Source organism: Anthonomus grandis, chromosome 3 (genome assembly GCF_022605725.1).
Source record: "Anthonomus grandis grandis chromosome 3, icAntGran1.3, whole genome shotgun sequence".
In the NCBI taxonomy this organism is placed as follows: domain Eukaryota; kingdom Metazoa; phylum Arthropoda; class Insecta; order Coleoptera; family Curculionidae; genus Anthonomus; species Anthonomus grandis.
This window is the reverse complement of record NC_065548.1, coordinates 34,975,230-34,999,300: the sequence shown is the minus strand read 5'-3', so window position 1 is coordinate 34,999,300 and position 24,071 is coordinate 34,975,230. Positions and strand designations below refer to the sequence as shown.

Genomic DNA, 24,071 nt, shown 5'->3' with positions numbered 1-24,071 from the left:
GATTTAAAAATATAAATATTTTGGTATTTTACGCACACTTTCACATTCAAGTTTTTATTAGGTTTATATCTATAAGATCCCCTATTCTACGTTTATGATGATGGTTACCCCATGATGTGATGGTATGAAAGTATCGGTACTTACTTGTGAAAAGATCGGCTTGAATCACCTTTTTATCATGATGCGGCACAAACGACACAAGTTTTTCCCATCCTAGCAATTTAAAAAAACACTAAAATGTGGCCTTTTTCCTTTTGAAACCGAAAATTAAAGAAAATACACGAATCCCAAAAATAAAAAAAAGCCGTTTGACAGATGACACTACGCGTATGGCTCAGGCGCTTAAGCTCCGGTGTTGTCGCTTCAAATTTTTTAGAAGCAGTTTTAGGGATAAGAATGTTAATAATTTTGTTTTTTTTTTCTTAAGGATATTATATTTATTCTTAAAATAGGTTAATTGTAGTATTTATACTTTTTATTTTAAATTTTCGTATAAAATACAACACAAATAAATTAAATTAACGTTATAATGGTTGTTAAAATATAGCTAAAAATTTCCTCCGTTGGAAATTTGCATCGACTTGACAACAGAGAATCGGCAAATATGTTTGTAAACAAAACACCCCTCTTGCCCCTGTGCACATGTTGGACTCAAACAAAGTTGTTGTTTACTAATTCTAGCCTTTCAATGTTCTAAGGCTGAATTAATAGTTTAAGGGGGGCAAAATTTTATTTAGTATTATTTGCTTTATTTTATAGAATATGCAGGAAAAGTCTATTAACTGCAAAATACAACCAAAATGTTATAATTATTAATAAAATGTATTACGTATTTAGAGGATTATGGAGTTGGGTTGACTTGAAATTCGTAGGACAGTGTAAAGAATCGAAAAAATCTATTCGAGATTTATTAGTGGAACAAATTAAAAAAAAACTTTTTGCTAATAAAATTTATAAATAAGTAAACCTATGAGTAATTAAATTAAAAAATAAATAAAACACAACTTGAAGTAGTTAATACATCTTTTTTAATTTTTTCTTTATTTTAATATGTATACACTTTAATTATTATGACTAATAATTTTCAAATAAAACAGAAATACATTTTTAGTAGGTACATTTTGTTTAAAAATAAAAACTGCTTTTATTGAAAAGATGATAAAAGTAATAAAAGGACAAATTTATATATTTTTTTCCATAATTAAGTATTATTTTTTCTTAACATTAGTAAACTTTAACTTTTTGCGTTCTAATCGTTTTTAGTGTTTAAAAAACTAATTTTACGATTCAAATCTCGTAATCTGATGTATGTACGAGTTCTAGATAAACACAAAAGAACTTCATATGGGATTTCAGTTGTAAGTTTGGTCATTGTTTAATTTGCCAACTTTTTAAACAAATTTTTTTCGCTCAGCAATGATGCTCCATGCATGTTTTGGAATTCAACCTCTAAAATCCTAGTAGCATTTAATAACACCTTATTTAGATATAAAAGGTTTCCTTTGGAAATAAATATAAGCCAATTCTGTGACACTCTGTCAATTGTAATTTTTTTTTTCAACACGTAGATTAAATTTGTCCTTGAATCTGTAGGCCACATATCCTGCTATGTACGTTAAGGCATCCTCGTTAACTCTATCTTTTAACTCGAAAGTTTTCAGAAGTTCGTTACTTTCAGCGTTACCTTCTGCCTCAGAAACATGTATTTCTGTGTATGCCGGCTCAGAAACGTCATAACTTTCTAACAATATCTCTTCCGGGTCAAGAGATTTGTCGGTATCGATATTTGAATTTTTTGTCAGGCTAAAAAGAACTGTTTGCATTAAACAAACTTCATTTTTGGGGTGGGGTTCTAATGTTACTTGTAAAGGCTTAAGCAAGCACGGCTTTATAGTTTCTTGAGTATTAGTATTTTCTGTAAAAATTGCAGAGGAATTTTTTCCGAGTATGTACCATCTCAGGCGATACACAAAATCTAGGGGGCTGGGATGATCATTTGACCCACCCATTCCTCGAATGTATGAAAAAAAATTTTCAAGCACATCTTGGTTCAGCCTTGATGTTAAAATGTATTCAATACCAAATCTCTTTTGCACATACTCAAATAAACCTATCATAGACCTGTTGGTTAAAATTATACCTTTCTGAAAAGGAAGCAAATATTTATGGATGCCAACGGTCATACCCAGAACTACATTTGAGACTTGATTTAGTAAGTCTTGTTGAGCTCTCAGTTCTGTACTAAATAAAGCATTTTTTTCCATGAACCCTGAAAATTTATTTCTTGAATTCAATAAATCGAACCAATCATTAAATAATTGACAAATCTCTGCTACTTTTTTCCATGATACGTTATCTGGCATATATCCATTTTTCCCAAGGTATTTAATCATTTTTGCATTTGGATTTGACAATAGCTGCACCGCTGGCCTAACTTTTTGTCGCTCTGCTCCAGTAACATTTAAATGGTATTCAGTTATCTTGTGTGCAATTGTTAATTCAGATATTGAACAATCTAGAAGTGTTTGGAAACATACCTTGTTGATTTTTCCCCGTTTACAGTAAATCCTTGGTCAAGAAGGTGATTACGAACCAGCTTAGTTAAATGAGGGACATCTGCAAACACAAAAATTTTTAAACTTTCATCTGACGGATGAATGAAATGGCAATTTTTCGTATGTCCAATATTCAGCTGCGACCATAAACCCATGTTCATAGGACCCATGTCGCTGATTATTGCCACCACAGTTAACCCCACATTATACAATTCTATAATTATACTTTTTATAATGTCAGCTGTCATTGGTTGATCAAATTGAAAAAAAAATGGGCTGTTTCCAATTTTTTAATAATTTTCGTATCATTACAGTTTGGCAACTCTTATGAGGTCCAATTTTTTGTTCTTTTTTTTTCGATGTCTATTCTCTTGGACACATACACTTCATCAAAGGATAAAATACAAAGTTTATCAATGGGGTTCATATTCGATGTTAAACCCTTCAACATTTTGATAACACTATGTAATATACCAGGTGTTAAATCAAAAGTGGCTGCCCAGGTTCTAAGAGTTCAGAGCCCTGGTAGAGGATAGCCATTAGCTCGTAAATATCTATAAGCTTTGACACTGCGTAAAGATATGGCCGATGCAATGTCCTCCGGGCTCCAATGAACAGTTTTCTTTTCAGGATGTTCCAGTTTTTTAATTTGTCCTGGAGAGAAAATTTTTATTAAAGATGTTTTCATCCACTCCCTCTTTGATTTTTTTGAAGTCTCTTTAAAAGCATTTTATTTTTTTGCCTTAACACTGAAACTTTTGCTGTGAGTTTCTCTATTTTGTCTAGGTGTTCTTGACATGACTTGATTTCTAAAAATAATTAAACATAAATAATATTTCAAATTATGTAATTATTAATACTAAAAAACTTACATTTCAGGCAGAGAATCAATGTCCATATTGATGCTAGTGTCTTTATAAGATACACTGTTTGTGCTCGTCGAGGGTTTGAGCATTGGATTAAGGTTCTCTTTTAGTTGTGATGATATTGAGGACTTCGCTAATGCCAAATTTAAAGTTGGCAAAGCATCTTCTTTTAAAATCCTAGTATTCTTTGGATTATAATTCAGTAACCGCTATCTTAAAGGCACTTCATAACAATCCTGTTCAAAATGTTCTGAACAAATGCATGCTGAAATCGAGAAGTACAAGTTATTGAGAGGTAAATTCATAAAAATAAAGGAAGGTACCTATTAATACGAGGGAGCAACCACTTAGAACAATTTTGTACACCAAATAGCAAAAACTATGCAAAAACTCATAGTCATTAAAAAATTCATACAAAAAAAAAAACATCAAAATTATACAAAAATATGTATGTACACCAAAATAGTATTAATTAGTCATAACACTGCCCCCTTGGTACCTAAAATACATGTTCTGAACACCTACCATTTTTCAGATTAATTTTGTCTCCTCGGTGACACCTAATTACCCATTGGTCTTCTTGTTTTGGAAATCGAAAATACTTAATTTCAGTTCCTTTTGTCTTTTTTGTGTAATTTTTACACCCCAGAACCGCACAGTTCACCATATTGGAAAACGGCACACCACCCACACAACGTATAATTAATATACTATAATCTTTTAAATAATAATACTCGATGCTCGATTTATATAATAAAAAGTCTTCTTAAACTGCCAAACAAACTTTTAAATAAAAATTAATCACATAATTATATGGCACACAAATAATAAATTTTCGCCTATTAGGTATTTACGTTTACGTGCTTAAAAATTCACATCATCTGTTACACAGATGACGCAATGCGCAGAACGAAAAAATTTTTACTCGAGCGGCTGACATACCGTGTTTTGGTGTATCGTGGAGACAACCAAAGAGACGCGCAACTGTGCGCTAATAAAATATCCGATTATTTTCCATCTTTGTCTCTCTTCGTGAAAGGTGAACGTAGATGGCGCAGATAGCGTTTGCCGCCATAATTCAAACCTCGGCTATTAAGCATTTAATTATTTATTTTAATTAAAATCAGCCGTTATGTCTCAGAAGTCAGAACATCATAATTATGTTCTGAGACAGAACGGCTGATTTTAATTAAAACAAATAAAAAGTTATTGATATGTTTTTAATTGCTCAGAACGATGGCAGCCTTTAATTAAAATAATGCAATTTAATAACATTTAAATTGGGGAACTAAATAAACTAAATATAATTCTGAAACGTTTTGCATTGTATTTTCAGTATATGGTATAACTATAATATGTGCATGCATTTTCTTAATTATTTTCATAATTTATAATTTAAGACGCTAACAGTAACATGCATATACATAACATAATAAATGCAATTAAAATATAGAAAGATTTTAATTATCACAGTACTATAATAATATTACAAAAAATGTATCCTTTGGTGTAACACTTAAATTAAAAAGTTTAATGTTTTGCTGAACATGCTAATATCGTTAGCGAAACAGGTATCCAGAATAAATTTGTATGTGATGTTTACCAACGTTGTGTACACAACGTTGGTAAACCCAAAAAAAACTAGAAACTACCTTAGAATTTCTTTAGAGATGTTTTTTAAAACTTCATCCAGATCAGGGAAGTAAACCCAGGCAATTATCTCAAATCTATAAATATATCCGCTAGGTCTCAAGTCTCTTAATTTTCGTAATTCAAAAGAAGGTATTTTCTCTCAGGAACGCGATAAAGAATAAAAAAATAGAAATAGTTTAAAATACTTTTGTTACCTATATTATATATGATTTTTTATATTTTTTTATAGAAAAACATTTTACGTATGTAAACATTTAACTTTTTTTTACTGTACATTTTTCATTCAATTTTTGTTAAAAGTTTGTATATAGTGTAAAGGTATTTATGTTGTTAGAGTATTACATACTTTTATTTGACTATAGGGTCACATTTTAAAATTTTATGAATTGAATTATTAAACAGTGCAATATATATTTTGTAATTTTTGGCAATAAAGTTATTAAGGTCGTTTTTATTTTTAAATTTATATTGAATTTTACAGTATATAAATGTAAAATTTACAAACTGTATATTGTAAATTTACATTACATATTACTTATATTTTTTACTTAATATATTTTGTGTTTTCATGTTTAAAAACTTTTTGTATTTATATGGAATAAAGAATTGCTCACAAAATTACCTAAACTAACTACTGAATTTTACAAATTCTTTTTATCAGTATCACATATTTGGGAAATTATCGTTGAAGAAGTTAGCTACATTCTAACGTGGTTCCCACCATCATGTTAATACATTCAGGTACATTCTTAACTCATTAAAATGAATTTCAGTTTTATGAAAAAATATGATAGATATGCTATACATGATTCGGATCTTTTTTTAATAATAAGAAATATAACTTTAATAATAAGATTTAGAAGTAATCGAACTTTCCACTTACAATCCCTGGTATATTTTATTTCATAAAAAACTTTATTTTAGAATAATTTGAGTGAAAAAACCATGAAAATTACCGCAATGGAAGATGAATTAAGAGAGAAAAACAAGGTCATTTCCAAGCTTGAATCTGAATTGGGAGAATTGAATAGAAAGCTAAGGTATGTACATAATAATTCCAAATATTACATCTAACACATTGAATAGCTTTTTTCAGTTTGCAATGGATATTATGGTTAGTAGTAAATATCATATAATATTAACTCAAGATAATTAAAGTTTCTTATGAAAGGGAATATTCGTTTCAAAAAGGGATACAATAAATACAGTATTAAAGTCCGGTGCAACGATATATTAGAATGGTCACCCGTCAAAACACCAGCATTTTACTTGTCAAACAATGTAAATAGAAGGTGGATGACATTGTTTGGCAGGTGGAATGCTGGTGTTTTGACGGGTGACCATTCTAATATATCGTTGCACTGGACTTTAAGTATTTGCACTATGGTTCAAGGATTATTAAATTTTCTTCCAATAATATATGTCAATATTACTAGGTATTTGCTAGTGATCTAACGATCTAAAATATTTTTTGATATGCAGCGTTGCCGCTTATGCCAAAAACTAACATGTTACATTTAAAATATCTTTAATATTTTAAATGTAACACCCTGCATATTTTATAATTTTTCGATCCGTACTAATAAATAATCTGTCTTTTGCCTAATATTTTTCTATACTTTTAACGCTTTGCAAGTTATAAGAATAATTAATTTCTATTATTTTTTATTCAAAACGTGCGTAGCCCTAATTAAACCTATTTTAGTACTCTCTGCTTACATAATTTGCATTTGTAAAAACTTAAAATCTCTAGGTGTAGCCTCTTAAGGTCCTCTTTATTCATTTTGGTTTGAAAATCTTGTTTTAATTTTACAAAGTCTCTTAGTTTTCGTAATTTTAACCTTAGATGCGAAAATCCCGATCTATTTAATGAAAAAGCCATTTATTTAATGGGACATACTGTATATTATTTAATAATCTGAAAGGCTATCAAACTCCCTTTCAAATTAATATATCGTGAATCTAATACGTTAAGTTTCTGGAAATAAAACCGCTTTTACCTAATGTAAGTACTTTACCATAATGTTGGTAGGTATTTTATCATAGATAGGCATGAAATACCGTAATTAAAAATGACAGTAGGCATATTTGACAATTAGTGTATTATTAATAGTAGTAGGAGTAGTAGTAAGGGTGGGGAAGCTAGAGCTCGGCAAGTAGGCCAAACAGTCCTTTTTCGCCACCCCCAGAATCACCCCAACATTGCATACAACCTACACCTTCACTCCCAATGTTGTTAATAATAAACTTGTGGATTTTAAAATTAAAATAACTTGAAAATTATTAAAATAAAAATAAATTACTATTCAAATAAAGTTTTGATGAAGTTGTTTATTTTTCGTGAATAATATGATCAAAAAATACAACATACAAAAGAGAAAAAATAGAATTGAATTTCAGGAAAAGTTTTTTTGCTTTCTGAAATATTTTTGTTGGCTTCGGGCTTAGCACGTTTAGTCACTCGAGCACTTTAGACAATTAAAACTAAGTGGAATATTCACAAAGAATAAACCCAGAACCACACGACTGCTAGGCAGTGCCGATCATTCTGTCGCATATACAGTAACAGCACGTGTGCTGACTTTCCGAAGCTCTGGCTAGTAACGACACTTGCGCTAGGGCAGCATTAGCGGTAATAGCACTTGGGCTAGAAAATCGGACTTCCTACAGTAACAGAACTTATTTTATTGGAGATAAATAAAAAATCCGCCGAACCACACTACAAATTACTGAGAGTTTATAAATAATTGTAAACCAATAAAAATTAAACAAATTAACAAATACCAATATCTATAATTAATTCTTATTTGTTGTGTCGTGTATGTATAATGACTTTTGATTCGGATAATTTTTTTTTGTTTTTCCACAAAAGCATATATATATATATATATATATATATATATGTTAAAACTTGAAAAACTCTTTTATATTTTTAAAATACAATATTTTTACTTTAAATTATATTTATTCAAAAATTAAATGGACAGAGTAACGTGCTTAAATTTATTATAATACTACTGTACTTTTTATTGGAAAACATCCTATTTATATTTAAAATTGATTGCTTAATTGGCATATCTCACGGTAAATTCCATATTTCCAAATATGCTGAGTAAGTTCCGGCGGTCGTTGCTATTGCGACACCGTGGGATGGTGACCTGTTACATAAGGTCAATATAATCGCATATAACAACTCCCTCTTTTACTAAAAAGTTAATACCCTGTATTAAGTTTTTCTTAAAATTAAATTATAAAATAAAGTCTAACTAACACTAGGTAAATACAAAATAAAAAAAATAATAAAATAATAAGATTGATATTCTTAATATTAAAATGGAGTCTCTTCATTGTCTTCTTCGTCATCTTCGGGATGGATCGATGGTCTTCTTCTTGCTAAGATTCGACTTAGCTTCAGTCTGGTAGATACTTTGGAATGCGGCCTCGACGGTGATGGGAAATCGTCATCTGTTGGACCCATGGAAATGCTAGGTAACAGTCTCCTGCGTCGACGACACTTTATCAGGACATAAAGACCAATTAGGACTGAAATTAGAGTCATTAAAGAAATTATGAACCAAGATTGATGTTTCTCGATAAATGGTTTTCTCATCATTTTCTCTAATTCTTCTGAATACTGGTCCAGTTGATGCTGCGCTATGTTAAGGTCTTCTATGTCTAGGTTATTTAGCTTTATCGGTTTCAGATCTGGAATCTTTATTTTCTCGGGAATGTTTTGACAGCATTTGTAAGGAACCATGACTTGGTGATTTTTGTAGGTGACATTTTGATCTCTATCTATGATCCGTTTTGCTTGGATTCTTGTGACACCTCGAAACCATTGCAGTAAGGTTGGAGTCTTAGGAGCGAGTTAATTTGGATTATAATCGTCTTTACTTCTTTTCCTTCACACTTTATCGTTATTGGTAACGGATTGGAAACTGTGATTAGCCAGAGATTTAGATCAATTTCTTGGACGTTATATCCTTGTGCCAAAAGTAGAGAAACTTGACAGGTTTTTGGGAGGTGACTTGGTCCTTTGAGCAGCTGCGCTTGACAAATGGCTTCGCTATCTATTGGATAAGGCAGAACATCGGAACAGATTTTTTGATGGATGGCTAGTGGTTTGCAGTTTTTCATATTTGACAACGAGATGTAGAGCATCGAATCATCGTTCTGCGCGATATATTTTTGGTGTGTTGGTATTACGTGGTGAAATTCTGTTCGATTATCAAAAATGGGGGTGGTATAAAGATGATATAAAGTGTAAGTTTCTGGTTCAACCAGAGGTATCTTTAGGATAAAAAACGATTCGTGTGTCAGTTTGATAGGCTTCAAGACCTATTATGTCGATATACTGAGCAACAGATGATGAGTAAGTAGGTAAAGGAAGATTATTTTTTCTTAATGTTTGTGAAATTTCTTGCAATGCATTTATTAAGTCTTTGGGTGTGATAATAGAACTGTGCAGCATTTTTAATCTCGCGAAAGCTATGGCGTTTAAGAGGTCATTAAGTGAATTTTCTAAAAAGGAATAACTTTCCATTAGTGACTCACAAATATCTAAAACTTTAGTTTAGGTTTTTTAGTAAATTTTCTAGTTGATGTTCATCTTCAGTAACTTTATTTATGCAATTATTAAAATATTCGCCATCGGAGGCGTCCAGATTTCCCGTTATGGATTTCCAAACGGTGCCAATGCCGTTGGCAAGTCCTCGTTTTTCCCTAAAAGCGTATTTTTTTGTACCCGCAAAGATTTCTCTCTGCTTAATATTTACTGAATCAGAAATTTGTCTAAGAAGACTAACGTGTGTTTGTATTTCCGCTCGAAATGCGATTAATCTGGGTTCTTGGACATAAATGAATGAATCTTGCAATTCATTCAAAATCTTATCGTTATTTACAATGGCTTGCTTAATTTCACTTAAGTCTTTGTACACTAGAAGTGTCCATTTTTCGTTAGATATTTTGATGGAACCTTCTTCGTGGAAAAATATCCCAAGCGTATTATTTACAGGCGTTATGGTAAATTGGGCCAAGATAATCGACAGGAAGGTGGACAGTCTGGAAAGAAGAAAGCCTTATTCAAAATAGGGTTTAAGTCTATCGAAGTTAACTTTAGAAATTTGTTTAGTACGGGGATTTAATAACATAGCGGAATTTTGGAAAACTTCGGTTATTTCAAACGGGCCATTAAATTTGTTTTCAGATTTACTTTTGATCTGAGATTCCCTAACATATACTCTTTCACCGACATTATACTCTTTGCTTGTTGTAGGGGCGGTTTGATCAAATCTAACTTTAGCTTTTTCTTTTTGATGATTAGTTTTGGCACGTGCGATTTTATAATAATATTCCATTCGACTATTGAGATCTCTGACCTATTTTGAAATTAATTTTTCTTGGTTATATAGAGCTTCAGAGGGTCTACTTGAGGTATGACCAAAGATAAGTTCGTAAGGTGTAAAACCGTGCGTCTTATTTTTTGTATTATTATAGCATATTACCGCATAGGGTAGTACATTAAACGGATGTTCTGTAGGATTTTCAGCTGCATTTGCTCGAATCATTTCTGCTAATGTAGCATGAAATCATTCCAAAGAACCATTAGATTGTGGATGGTTTACGCTGGAAAAAGTTAATTTTATATCGTACAATTCACACAGGTCTTTTACCAAGTTGTTGTCAAATTCACGTCCATAGTCACAATGTATGCGAAGTGGAGTTCCGTAGTGTTGGAAAAATACAAGTAGGGTATTCACGATGGTGGAGGCCTTTTTGTCGCTTATAGGGTAAGCTTGCGTAAACTTAGTCAGTTCATCTCGAATCGTGAGTGCATGATGTCGCGTGGGGTATTCGAAAATATCGATGTTGATCCGCTCGAAAGGAGTTTTTGGGGTTTCTGTAATTACTAAGGGGCTACTAAGATTTTTCCTACAAATTTTGACTTTCTGACAGATTTCACAACATTTGATTAGTTTTTCGACATCTTTAATTAGGTTGGGCCAGTTATACTTTTCTTTAATACGTCGTACCGTTTCGTTTATTCCTCGATGTAGATTGCTTTTCCCTACATGGTACTGGTCTAGAATTATTGGAATTTCATCTTCGGTTGGCGTTTTCACAATATTTTGGCAGATTTTAAGTTTTATTTCCTTGTCTACAAAAATAAATGAAAACATCTCGAGAATTGGAAGATCGATGTTATTTTCTACACAATATTTTTTCGAGGTGTCGAATTCGTCCTGTCCTTTAAAGAGGCTATAGAAAAGGTGAGGTGCTACTCTTCCAGGATCGAACGGTAACAGTATGATTAGATAATTGCGATCTTTTACTGATTTACTGGGGACAATATTTATTTTGGTGTCGCTAAATTGGATGTCTTCTCCTAGTATGTCGTCTATGATTTGGTGGTGTATTTCTTCAAGTTTATTGTGCCTAAAGAATGTCACAATTTGTTTATGAGATTTATCCAAAAGTTGGCAGTTAGATATCTCAATTTTTGAATAGTCTATTAGTGATTTTATTCCATACATAGTTGCAAATTTATTGTATTCGGTTGTCAAGACGTCATCGTCTATATCTAAGTTTTCAGGAGTAGGTGGGCTTTCGGGTTCGTCTTCGATTTCTGTCCACTCATTTGAAGCATAAATCGGAATTTTAGATTGAAAGTTAGCGCATTGTTGAAAATGATTAATTTTTATTCTTGATAGCGCATCAGCGTTTTTGTTAATTTTCCCGGGTTTGTGTTCAATCTTATAATTGTACTCTTCCAGTTTGAGTCGCCATCTGGCTAACCTGCTACCGGGATCTTTTATGGAGAATAACCATGTTAGGGGCCGATGATCGGTAATTAATACAAACTTTCTTCCAAACAAGTAGGGACGAAAATGTTTGATGGCCCATACAATCGCGAGTAATTCTCTCTCGATTGTCGAGTATTTGGTCTCTGCAGCACATAGAGTTCTCGATGCGAAACCAATGGGTAGATCTTTACCAACCGGTCCTTGTGAGAGGACGGCGCCTATGGCAATTAGAATAGGATCGGATATGAGTGTTTGTTTAAGTTCTTCAAAAGCATTTTTACAATCGGAAGCAAAAATAAAGGCAGTGTCTTTCTTTAAAAGCTTAGTGAGAGGCTTCGAGATTTTTGCGAAATTCGAGATAAATCGCCTGTAATAACCTGCCAGGCCTAAAAAGATTTTATATCTTTAGCACTTTTTGGCTCGGGGAAATTTTGGATGCACTCTACTTTGATGGGATTTGGTTTGACACCATCTTTGGTGACAAGATGACCAGGATAAGCAATCTCTTTTCTTAGGAATTCGCACTTATCTGGCTGAATTTTTAGATTCGCTTTCCTAAGGCGTTTGAAAACTTCTTTAAGACGCTCTAAATGCTCATGGATAGTGGGCGAATAGACGATAATATCGTCCATGTATACCAGGCACCTTTCGTTTTGAATGCCCAAGAGGATATTGTCCATGACACGCTGGAAGGTGGACGGAGCATTCTTAAGTCCAAACGGCATACGTACAAACTCGTAATGACCGTTCTCAACTGAAAACGCGGTTTTCGGGGTGTCTTCAGGATTGATCTCAATTTGATGAAACCCGGACGCGAGATCTAGCGTCGAGAAATATTGGCATTTGCCAAGCTGGTCCAACAAATCAGAGATATTTGGTAAAGGATACTTATCATCAATACTGAGCTCATTTAGTTTTCGATAGTCTATGACTACGCGCCATTTTTGTTTTCCTGAGGCGTCTAGCTTTTTGGGTACAACCCACACAGGTGAAGACCAGGGGGATATTGACGGTTTGATGATCCCTTGGTCCAACGTCTTGTTCACTTGAGTCTTTACTTCCTCCTTGTGAATTTCGGGATACCTATAGGCTTTGGTGAACACGGGCTTTGCGTTGTTGGTGTCAATATTGTGTTTAATCTTATTGGTAAAAGTGAGCTGATCTCCCTCTATATAGAATATGTCTCCGTATTCGAGGCAGATATTAGTGATTAAATCTTTTTCTTCACTATTGAGGTGATCTGTCCTTAATTCATTTCTTATTATGATATTTCTGTCAATAGGGTGATTCATGGGGTCATCAAGGTTAAGATTAAAAATGGTTTCATTTGATGGGACATAAGGTTCCATAGACAGGTCAGAAAAATCACCAGATTTTGAAATAACGTTAGCATTAATTATTGTTGTATAAAATTCGCCGTTTTCATTTACACATACGAGTGCGTTAGGTAACCTAACTTTTTCCTTTTCTTGTGAATTGAGAATGGCATTGATATTCGAAAGATTGCATTTTAATTTAAATATTTTTTCGGTACGCCCTTCTATCGAGATTTTATTAAAGGAATTATCGTAAATTTTTTCTACTCGATTTTCTGTTTCTTTCACTTTGTGTAAGGGAATAGTTTTAAAGTTTGTAACTAAAGTTTTTGATTTAAGATCTATGACTGATTCATAATGTTCTAAGAAATCGAGGCCTAAAATTCCGTCGAATTCTATGTCATTGTATGTCATTCCGTCGATTGTAAACATATACTTTATGAGGGTTTCCGATAGCAAACGGTACAAGAGTGGATTCTTTTATAAGAAGTGTTTCATTTGTTATTCCTTGAATGGATACGTTTTCTGGAAATCGGGTAGGAAGATTTTTTACCGTATTTTCTTTAAATATAGAAATTCCTGCTCCTGTGTCGATTAGGAGTTTAAAGGTATTTGTTAAGTCGTTAATATAGTAGAGATTTTTGGGATTAACGGTTAATAATGGGCTTATAGAAATGTTTGCTCTGGAAAATTGAGGTTCGAATTGAAATCGTCGAGATTCATGGTATTCATTTGGGATTGAATCTGGTCGACAGGATCTTGACTGTCCGGGGGTTGGTTCTCTTGAGGCAGTGACAGAAAATTTTGGTAGTCGTTAGTGTCAATCATTTGATCATTTTTGTCTAAATAAAATTGGTCATTTTCAGAGGAATATTCATCGTATTGATGTGGATAATCGAAGTCGTCGATATTTACGCTATCAGTAAAAGAATTATTTTCGAAATTAACATGATGGGTCCGCTGTTGATTTTGCGGAAAATTAGGATTTCTTGTATATTCTAAGGGTCGGAAATTGTTGCTTTGGGGTGCATTAGGGTTTCTTTGAAAATTGGGAAAGGTTCTTGGTTGTTGAGTTTGTGGAGGAGAAAGTTGTCTTTGAAAGTTTGGAATGCTGTTTTGTGAAAATTTTGGCCTTTGGTTTTGTTGATAATTGGGTCTTTGGTTTTGCTGGGATCGACATTCAGAGGTCATATGACCTAAACGGCCACAATGCAGACACTTAGGAATTTGAGGTCGGGTCCTCATTGGCTGCACTGGTTTTGAAGGTATTTGTGTTCTCTGAGATTTCTGGGTTTCAAAGTAAGATAACTGAAGCTCTCTTCTAATACGAGTATGTGCTCTTATTATTTGTCCTAATCTAGGTTCAAGTCCCGTAAGGAGAGTATTTAATGCCATTGTTTCAACAAGGATATTTTGCGCGACTTTTTGATCATTAGTAAGATTAGCAGCTTTTTGAATACTTGATAACATTTTCGCATTAAGTACTTGAACACGATTATAAAAGGTTAAAGCGGATTCGCCGGGTGTTTGACGTAATCTTTGTAAATCCTGAATAAGGGATGTGAGATCTCTAGAATCTCCAAAGTGCAAATTTAGTAATTGCTTAATTTCATTATAAGTAGCTGGATTTCGGGAGTTTATTAGCTGTGCTGCTCTTCCCTTGAGTTTTGACATGTATAGTTAAAAGAAGTTTCTGATCATTATTGGCCATTTTAAATGCACAATCACACATCAAAAGGAGCACAAAGAAATTTGGTCACCTTCAAATTCTGGGACAATAGAAAATATTTCTGAAAGTTTATATGGTTCTACTTCCTCTTCACGTGTTGCTTGAGAGCGAGTTTCAGGCATTTTTATTTATTTATGTTATTAAAGCTCTTATAATAAAATTGAAATTTAATTAAAATTAATTATTGCAAAATTCTCTAGTAATTCTTATAATTTATTTATTTATTTATTTATTATTTTTTTTTTATATTTTTTTTTATTTGCTTATTGTAAAGGAAATTGATTCATACTCAATTTTCTCTAAAGTTAATTAAAATTGAAAATTATTAATAATAAGGTTAGTATTGGCAAATTGTTGAATGACGTATGGTTTAAATCGTACAGTATTTCACCATTGGAATTGGAATCCACCGTCACCAGTTAGGCCTTTTCCTTGTTCTAATGACGTTGAAGAATCCTATGCGACTGCGCCAGTTGTTAAAACTTTTAAAAAACAATATTTTTACTTTAAATTATATTTATTCAAAAATTAAATGGACAGAGTAACGTGCTTAAATTTATTATAATACTACTGTACTTTTTATTGGAAAACATCCTATTTATATTTAAAATTGATTACTTAATTGGCATATCTCACGGTAAATTCCATATTTCCAAATATGCTGAGTAAGTTCCGGCGGTCGTTGCTATTGCGACACGGTGGGATCGTGACCGTGGGATCGTGTTACATAAGGTCAATATAATCGCATATAACATATATATATACAACATATATATATACAGGGTGACAATTTCAAGAGTAGCCATGGCTTATAATTTTTAAACCGTAAAAGATATAAAAAAATGCTTAAAACCGTTTCTATAGTAACAAGGGGGAACCAAAATGATGATTTTTTTAGGGATATACTATCATCCCCCTAACCCCCAGAGCCACCCCCTTAAAAATTTTAAATTGGAACGGTAGTCGAGTGATACCTTGTTTGAAAGGTCTATTAATTCCCTATATTTTGCCGTCTTACTCATTAAAATCAATGCAACCATTTCCGAGATATGTATGTCCTTTTAAATGTTAGTCAATTCATTTTACTATCAGAATAAAAATATTTATTCTGATACTAAAATGAATTGTTAAAAGCCAAAACAAAACTCCAATAAATAGTACACTTATACTGAAATTATTGAATTGTCGGAATGGTATTTGGCGATGTAAAAAAAAGGAAAATTTTCGATGCCTGCCATTCTCGAAATATTTGTTGTTTTTTGTTTATTTAAATTTTGCCTTAAAATGTTCAATTTTTGGTTTGGTTAGTAATATCGTGGTTCTTTTTGTGATTTAAAGTTCTCTCACTGCTCTAGTTTTATTTTTACAATGGTTTATACGAACGCCGAAAGAGTTGAAATGATATTTATTTATGGTTCTCAAAATCGCTGTTTTCGTAGAAGTGCCACAATATTTAATGAGAGGCACCCAGATAAGCAGGTTGGGCATTATTACATCCAGAAGTTGGTAAGAAAATTTGAAGAAACTGGGTTTGTAGGTGATATAAAGAAAAATCAGCCAAGAATACTGGATGAAGCAACTCAGATTGATTTTGTATAAATACAGTACACATAATAATTTTAAGTTAGTTCTGTAAGATTAATTTTAAGTTGTATATTAAATCTATGTCCATTTGAATTTTAAAGTTTTAATAATTATTTTAATTAAATAATAATTATCTTAATAAATAAACCTTTTTTAAAAAGCGAAATCGCGTTAGTGATAGCATATATATTTATAAGTTCATTCATTCAGTTATGAAAATTTTCAAAAAAATTTATTAATTTTATTTTTAAGGTGATGACCCTGGGGGGAAGAGGGTGAAGGAGTATATATATATTATAGTTATATATACATACATATATATACATATATATAATAGTCTATCACCTAGCGCTAAAATATACAATTTTCTTTAAAAAAAAATAATTTTTTTTAATCTCAAAATCCTACATATATACAAAAAACATATCAATATAAGTTTTACTTTTTAAATATGTTAACGTTTGTTAATTACCCGAAATTGCGTCATCTAAACACTTGTTGCCACTTATTAGTGATTTGAAAATGAAATATTCTTTGGGTATTTTAATTAAAAGTTTAATTTAATAAATAGACTATTAATAGTATAAAACTGTGAAACTAACAATAATATCTAGATATTTTTAGCGAAATTAGTCCTATTCGAAAGAAATTTTAAGTAATTTTTAATACAAAAATTCATAAATAATAGATAACGAAATTCATAAATGAAGTCTGACAATCTCGCAAATGCCACAGATTTTTGTTTTCTGCATTCTTTAAATTCTTTCCGTCCACGTCTACTCGCTGGACTATAATTTCAATGAACTCATTAGGGTCAAATGAAAAATACAACTGCATATCATCAGCATAAGCAACAATGTTTCAGTGTTTTGAAGATGTTAATAAATGCGACGTATAGATAATAAAAACTCCAGGAACTCCTGATAAAATATATAGCTTTTCGAAACAACCTTTCTATTATATGCTTTATGTTCTTCAAGATAGATAACTTGTAAGAAATTCCAGAACAGGTAAATCAAAGTCTGATTATTTAAGTTTAGAATCCAGTAACTAATGGTTAATCGTGTCTAATGCTTTTGAGTAATTGAGCAAAATAATTAGAATTAGAAGAATTTTCTTTTAGAAGATCTTTCTTTTAAAAAAAACTACCATTGTCAAAAGGGGACATTTTCGGCTATACATTAACACTTATAATAACGTAAATTTACCTTATTTGTTTTGGATTTTTAATTAAAAGTAAAAATAGATATAATCTATTCTAAGAGCAAAAATAATATTAAAAAAAATAATACTGTTATAAATTTTATGGATTTTATTGTAAATAGATTCAATTAGCTTTAAGATATAAATTAATTTAGGTTACTTGTAACCGTAAAAAGCAAATGCCCGGAGCTATCATTTAACTTGCGTCTCTGGCGTCAGACAAGAGGTAATTATGGCCTATAGTATAAAGCGAATTTAGACAATGGTTGACTTAAACAAAAACTTTAAAAAGATGAAAATATGTACAGGGTGGCCAAATAAGCGAAGTAAGCGGCTGTATTTCAGGACCTGTACATCGGGCAACAATGGAATTTTTTTTATTATTATAAAAGTGGCCATGAGAAAATTCTGGAAATTATTTTTAAGTTCCGTATTTCACCGCAACTAAAAATTAAATAAAAGAAACGTCTTTTTCTCCGAAAACTTAAATATTAACTTATACTTTTGATATTATTTTTAGTAAGCCTAGATAATTTGCTATAATTTTGGTTTATGAATTATTGACGTACGAACGATAGTAGGGGTGGGGGAAGCTATTGAAAGTGGAATCATTAAAATCGGTGTAAATTCTAAACCACTTATTCGATTTGAGCAATTCAAAATTTATTTGCAAGATAAATATAGCTGCTTTAAAAGTCTGATCTCATCACTACCCTGTAGTTCCTAATAAAACCGCCAGAGGGCACAATTTGTAATAATTCCAGTTTTTTTCATTTGGCTCCAAAAATTCAAATTAAATGGTATATTTTTGACATCCTATTTAAAAAGTAAATCAAATTTGCAAAAGTACTGTGAAAACCGCACGATGATATCTTTGCTCGTTTTAAAGTTATAGCGAATTAAAGTTTTTTACGCACCGAGCCTAAACTTACGTACCGCCATCTAGTGTCTCGCCTAAAAATCTCTAATTAGTATTACCACAACTAAGATACCATGATGTTGTCATAATTAATAAATTATGAAAGTAATAATTGATTGATAAATTATAAATTAATAATACCTATGTATCACAGAATGACTGGAAGTTTATGTGATTTTCTTAAGGCGAATAATTTTATTAACGAATTTCTTTTTATATTTAAATTATGGTCCTGAAAAGAACCGATTTTAAACCCAAACATATTTGGTATTTAATGCCTTAATAGGTGTTCAAACTGCTTTCTATCACATTCCAAACAAGCTTCCAACCTTCTTTGGGTGGATAAAACTGCTGTTTCGATTTCAGCAGCTGATATTTCATTTATTGCACCACAGATTCTGTTTTCCATATCCTGTCTTGTTGTAGGTAAAGTTTGGTACACAATATCTTTTAAACGACCCCATAAGTAAAAGTCTAGGCATGTTAAGTCGGGTGACCTGGCCGGCCAAGGATATAGACTCCCCCTTCCGATCCAGCGCCCTTGAAAGTAATTATTTATATGATGCCGCACCAAACGGGAAAAATGTGCTGGGCACCCGTCCAATTGGAAATACATGGTCCGTCTTACTCCCAATGTCAAATCTTCCATTAAAATAGGCAAGGAATTTGTTAAAAATTGCAAAAAAATATTACCAATAAAATATTACCAACAAAAAATATTACCAGTGCCATCAAAAAAATAAGGACCAATAATTTTCATTCCGATAATGCCACACCAGACGTTTACACTCCAGCGGCCTTGGTGCTGGACTTCTCGCATCCAACGAGGATTTTCAACCGACCAATAATGCATATTATGCCTGTTGACTTTCCCATCGCTATAAAAAGTGGCTTCATCGGTCCACAGAATCTGTAACAGAAAATCCCTGTTTTCGCGAATCATTGCTAGTATCCATTGGCAAAAATCAATTCGGCGCTCAAAATCATGTTCGTTTAGAGCTTGGTGTAGGATTATATGAAAAGGGTGTAGCCTTAAAATAAAAAGAAATGCCTATATTCGAGAAGAAAATTATAATAAAAAGATGTATTACCTGTGGTCTTTAAGTATATTTTGAACAGTAGTTCGAGCTATTTCCAAATCTAAAGATAACGCACGAGTTCCAATATGCCTATTAAACTCTACGTAGGCCAACACATTAATAATGTTTTCTTCAGTTCTTCCAGTAGAGCGACGCCTTCTAAATTTGGGCCGACTAAAACTCCCAGTATCGCGTAGTCGCTATACCAACCGTGGAAAAATTCTTCTGCCATAATGGCGGCGATCTGGATAGCGAAGGGCATACTGTCTTTCAGCTATTGCTGCATTTTGAAAGCACTCAAAGAAAACCGCAATCAAATCCACAGCTTCATTATTTGTTAAAGGCATTTTACAAAAAATCGAGCAAAGAAAATTGAAAACAGATTTAAACTGGCCGTCTAATAAATATTTGACGTTTCCATACAATCCTTTTTAAAAGTTTCTTTTGTTTTTGCCGCCTACTATACGTTAACTAGACATTCTAAGGCCGAGCGCTAGATGGCGGTATATAAGTTTGGACTCGGTGCGTAAAAGACTTTAATTCGCTATAACTTTTAAACAAGCAAAGATATCATCGTGCGGTTTTCACAATATTTTTGCAAATTTTATCTACTTTTTAAATATGATGTCAAAAATCTACCATTTTATTTGAATTTTTGGAGCAAAATGAAAAAAACTGGAATTATTACAAATTGCGCCCTCTGGCGGTTTTACTAAGAACTATAGGGTAGTGATGAGATCAGACTTTTAAAGCAGCTACATTTATCTTGCAAATAAATTTTGAATCGCTTAAATCGAATAAGTGGTTTAGAATTTACACCGATTTTAATGATTCCACTTTCAATAGCTTCCCCCACCCCTACTATCGTTCGTACGTCAATGATTCATAAAACCAAAATTATAGCAAATTATCTAGGCTTACTAAAAATAATATCAAAAGTATAAGTTAATACTTAAGTTTTCGGAGAAAAAGACGTTTCTTTTATTTAATTTTTAGTTGCGCCCTCTTGCGGTGAAATACGGAACTTAAAAATAATTTCCAGAATTTTCTCATGGCCACTTATAATAATAAAACAAATTCCATTGTTGCCAGATGTACAGGTCCTGAGATACAGCCGCTTACCTCGCTTATTTGGCCACCCTGTACATACAATAATGTGTTATACTAAACCAGGTTAAAAGAATTATTAAAAAATTAATAGCTTTTAAAAATATGTTGTTGATACCTAATGGTATAACCTACAATAATAAATATTATTAATAAAATAGGAAAGCATTAAAAACCATACCATTTTTTAAAGACTTTGTTCCGAGAAATATAACTACTAACTGCTAATGTAATTTTAATTTTAAGTAGCTCCTTATCGAATATATTTACCAATATTGTTTAAAATATACAGGGTGGTCCGGTTTCGATGGCGGAAAATTAAATGGCCGACGGAGAACGAAAAAATAATAAGTTTGCTATTATAAATAATATTCGAAAAATGATTCGTTAAAAAATTACAGGGTGTCAAAATTCTAATTAAAAAAATCAATTTTTTTTATTTTTCTTAAACCACTTTAGATATTTTAATGAAATTTAGCACGTTTAGACAGTTAATCAAGACGCATCTCTTTGTGTAAAAATTATTAATTTTATTTACCAGTGGCGTGTGTGCGGGCCGATCTTCATACAATTTTAATTAATTTTAATTAAAAAAATGATGCGCCACTGTTTTTTTTTAAATTTCCTTTTTTTATTAAAATTCTTGTTTAATTTAAAATAAAGAACATCTGTTTACTTTTTGTCGTACGACACACCGTTTGCGCGTAAAAATGCTGATTTATAAAAACACATAAGAAGATAACACATTTAATTCGTTTAAAAACAATAGCAAAATAAAAACAATTTATAATTAAAGAAGCTGTTCAAAATGCAGCCCACCGACCTCAATACATTTTCTACACCGAGTTATTAAGGAGTTTATTGTAGCCAGTACCACAAAATTTTGATTTTGCATGTCATTACATGCTTCCTGAATTCTTAAGATTAATTCCTTTCTGTTAAATACGGGATTAGCGTAAACTTTATCCTTAATGTTTCCCCAAACGTAAAAATCTAGTGGATTAAGATCCGGTGACCTGGGTGGCCAGGCCAATATCATTTTTAACATTAATATCATTCCTCCCTAGCCGGCCAATCCACCTTCGAGGGTAATTATTATTAAGCCAGTTTCTTACACCTATTCCAAAATGTGGGGGGCTCCATCCAGTTGTATCCAACTTTCATGTTAATGGTTAAATTCAAATTAATGGGTAAATCCTCAATGTAATCCGGCAGACTATTATTTAAAAACTCCAGAAATAGTTGTGAGTTTAGCCTTGGAGGTAGAAAATGCGGACCACAAACATTATCACGAATAACGCCCAACCAAACATTAAGGGAAACTTTATTTTGAAACGATCTTGGCCGAATTGCGTGAGGATTGCGTGCCCAAACATAATTGTTATGAAAATTTATCACTCCGCGTCTTGTAAAACAAGACTCATCCGTCCAAAGTATCTTGTGTAAAAAGTCGGGATTTTCCTCTGTTGAGTTTAAAAGCCACTGACAAAATCCTACTCTCTTTTCAGCATCACCAGGGTGTAAACCCTAAACAGGCTGTAGGTGATATGCATGCCTGTGGTCAGCGTGTAAGGTTCGCAATATTTGAGATTTAGGAATTTGAAGTTGTTGAGCTGCCTTGCGAAAGCTCAGCCTTGGATTATTATCAAATGTGCGCAGTACACGATTTTCATTATTATTTCTCTGGTTGCGGTATTGTTCATTATTACTACGTAGACCAAAGTTCCTAAAATTTTGATGCGTTCTAATGAACACGCGAGCATCTGGAATTCTTCTATTTGGATACCGACTTCGATATTCACGAACTGCCGCTTCCGCATTTCCATCACAAAATCCATAACCAAAATGAATATCAGCGTATTCATTACTTGAAAAGCGCATTTTTCACAATACTTTTAACAAACAATAGCAAAATTAATAAGTTAACCAACGCAATAATTTGACATACTTAAATAATTAACTGTCATAATAAAATACAAACAAACCGTCTTTTGTTTTATGCATGCATTGCCTTCTTGCCGGCATCATTATATTCATTATTTATTTGAATTTCGGAATCCAGATTCTTGTGTTTTTTTTAGAACCCAACAAAGTAATTTAGTCTTTAATTAAATTTAGTATTTTTATATTTTTTGTTTAATAAAAAAAAATCAGCATTTATAAAAATTTATTTTTTTACTCGCAAACAGTGTGTCGTACGACAAAAAGTAAAGAGATATTTTTTATTGTAAACTAAACAAGGATTTTATAAAAAAAAGAAATTAAAAAAAAACAGTGGCGCATCATTTTTTTAATTAAATTTGTATGAAGATCGGCTCGCACTCACGCCACTGGTAGATAAAATTATTAATTTTTGCATAAGAAGATGCGTCCTGATTAACTGTCTAAACGTGCCAAATTTCATTAAAATATCTAAAGTGGTTTAAGAAAAATAAAAAAAAATGATTTTTTTAATTAGAATTTTGACACCCTGTAATTTTTTAACGAATCATTTTTCGAATATTATTTATAATAGCAAACTCATTATTTTTCCGTTCTCCGTCGGCCATTTAATTTTCCGCCATCGAAACCGGACCACCCTGTATACATCTTTACCGTTGGTAATGCTTATGCCTATGGTCTTTTTTTAGTTGTTGAAACTTTCGTGGTGTTGTTACACGTGGAATATTTCCATGTTGTCAGTATCATCACTTTATAACAACTAATAACGAATATATAACAAGTAAACAACAAATAATAATTCACAAACAACAACAAAAGATGAATAAAATCGACGTTTCGTAGAAAAATTTAAAAAATGCCAACGCATCTGTTTACTTGTTGTGAACTGCACAGCGTGGTGATGGTTGGAACTTTAGTCGACCATAATGCTGGTTAGCCAATCGGATCAAGAATATCCGGACGTTAGATACGTAATCTTGCTACGTTTTCATATCGTTTAGATCGGAGGAGGCAAACGAAATAGATATTTCTAAAAAACTAATAATTACCTGTGTAGAGTGATTGATAACTTAACTTAGAAAAGATTCCCGCCCCAAAAATTCCTTTGGGAGACTCAGAAATCGTTGTCCGACAATAGTTGTCACTGTTGACATGTTTGACATAGCTGTATATAGCATTGTCGAATGTCGCGTTTAACTTGAGGTCATTTTTAGGACGATTTCTCTTTATTATTTCCTTATTTGCTGAACAAGACCAACAAATTTTGTATAAACCTAATAAAAACTAATCATTGCCCATGTTCCCTTTTAAAATTT

General features: G+C 32.1%; 1 protein-coding gene across 12 annotated transcripts in view; it reads left to right on the top strand.

The window, feature by feature from the left end:
- Positions 1–24,071, top strand: part of LOC126734086 (centrosomal protein of 135 kDa-like) — a 437,952-nt gene that overhangs the window by 152,279 nt on the left and 261,602 nt on the right. For all 12 annotated transcript variants that reach the window (XM_050437596.1, XM_050437599.1, XM_050437603.1 and 9 more), the window contains one exon: positions 5,999–6,114. In XM_050437596.1, the coding sequence (XP_050293553.1) occupies positions 5,999–6,114 (116 nt within the window). The remainder of the gene's footprint in view (positions 1–5,998; positions 6,115–24,071) is intronic.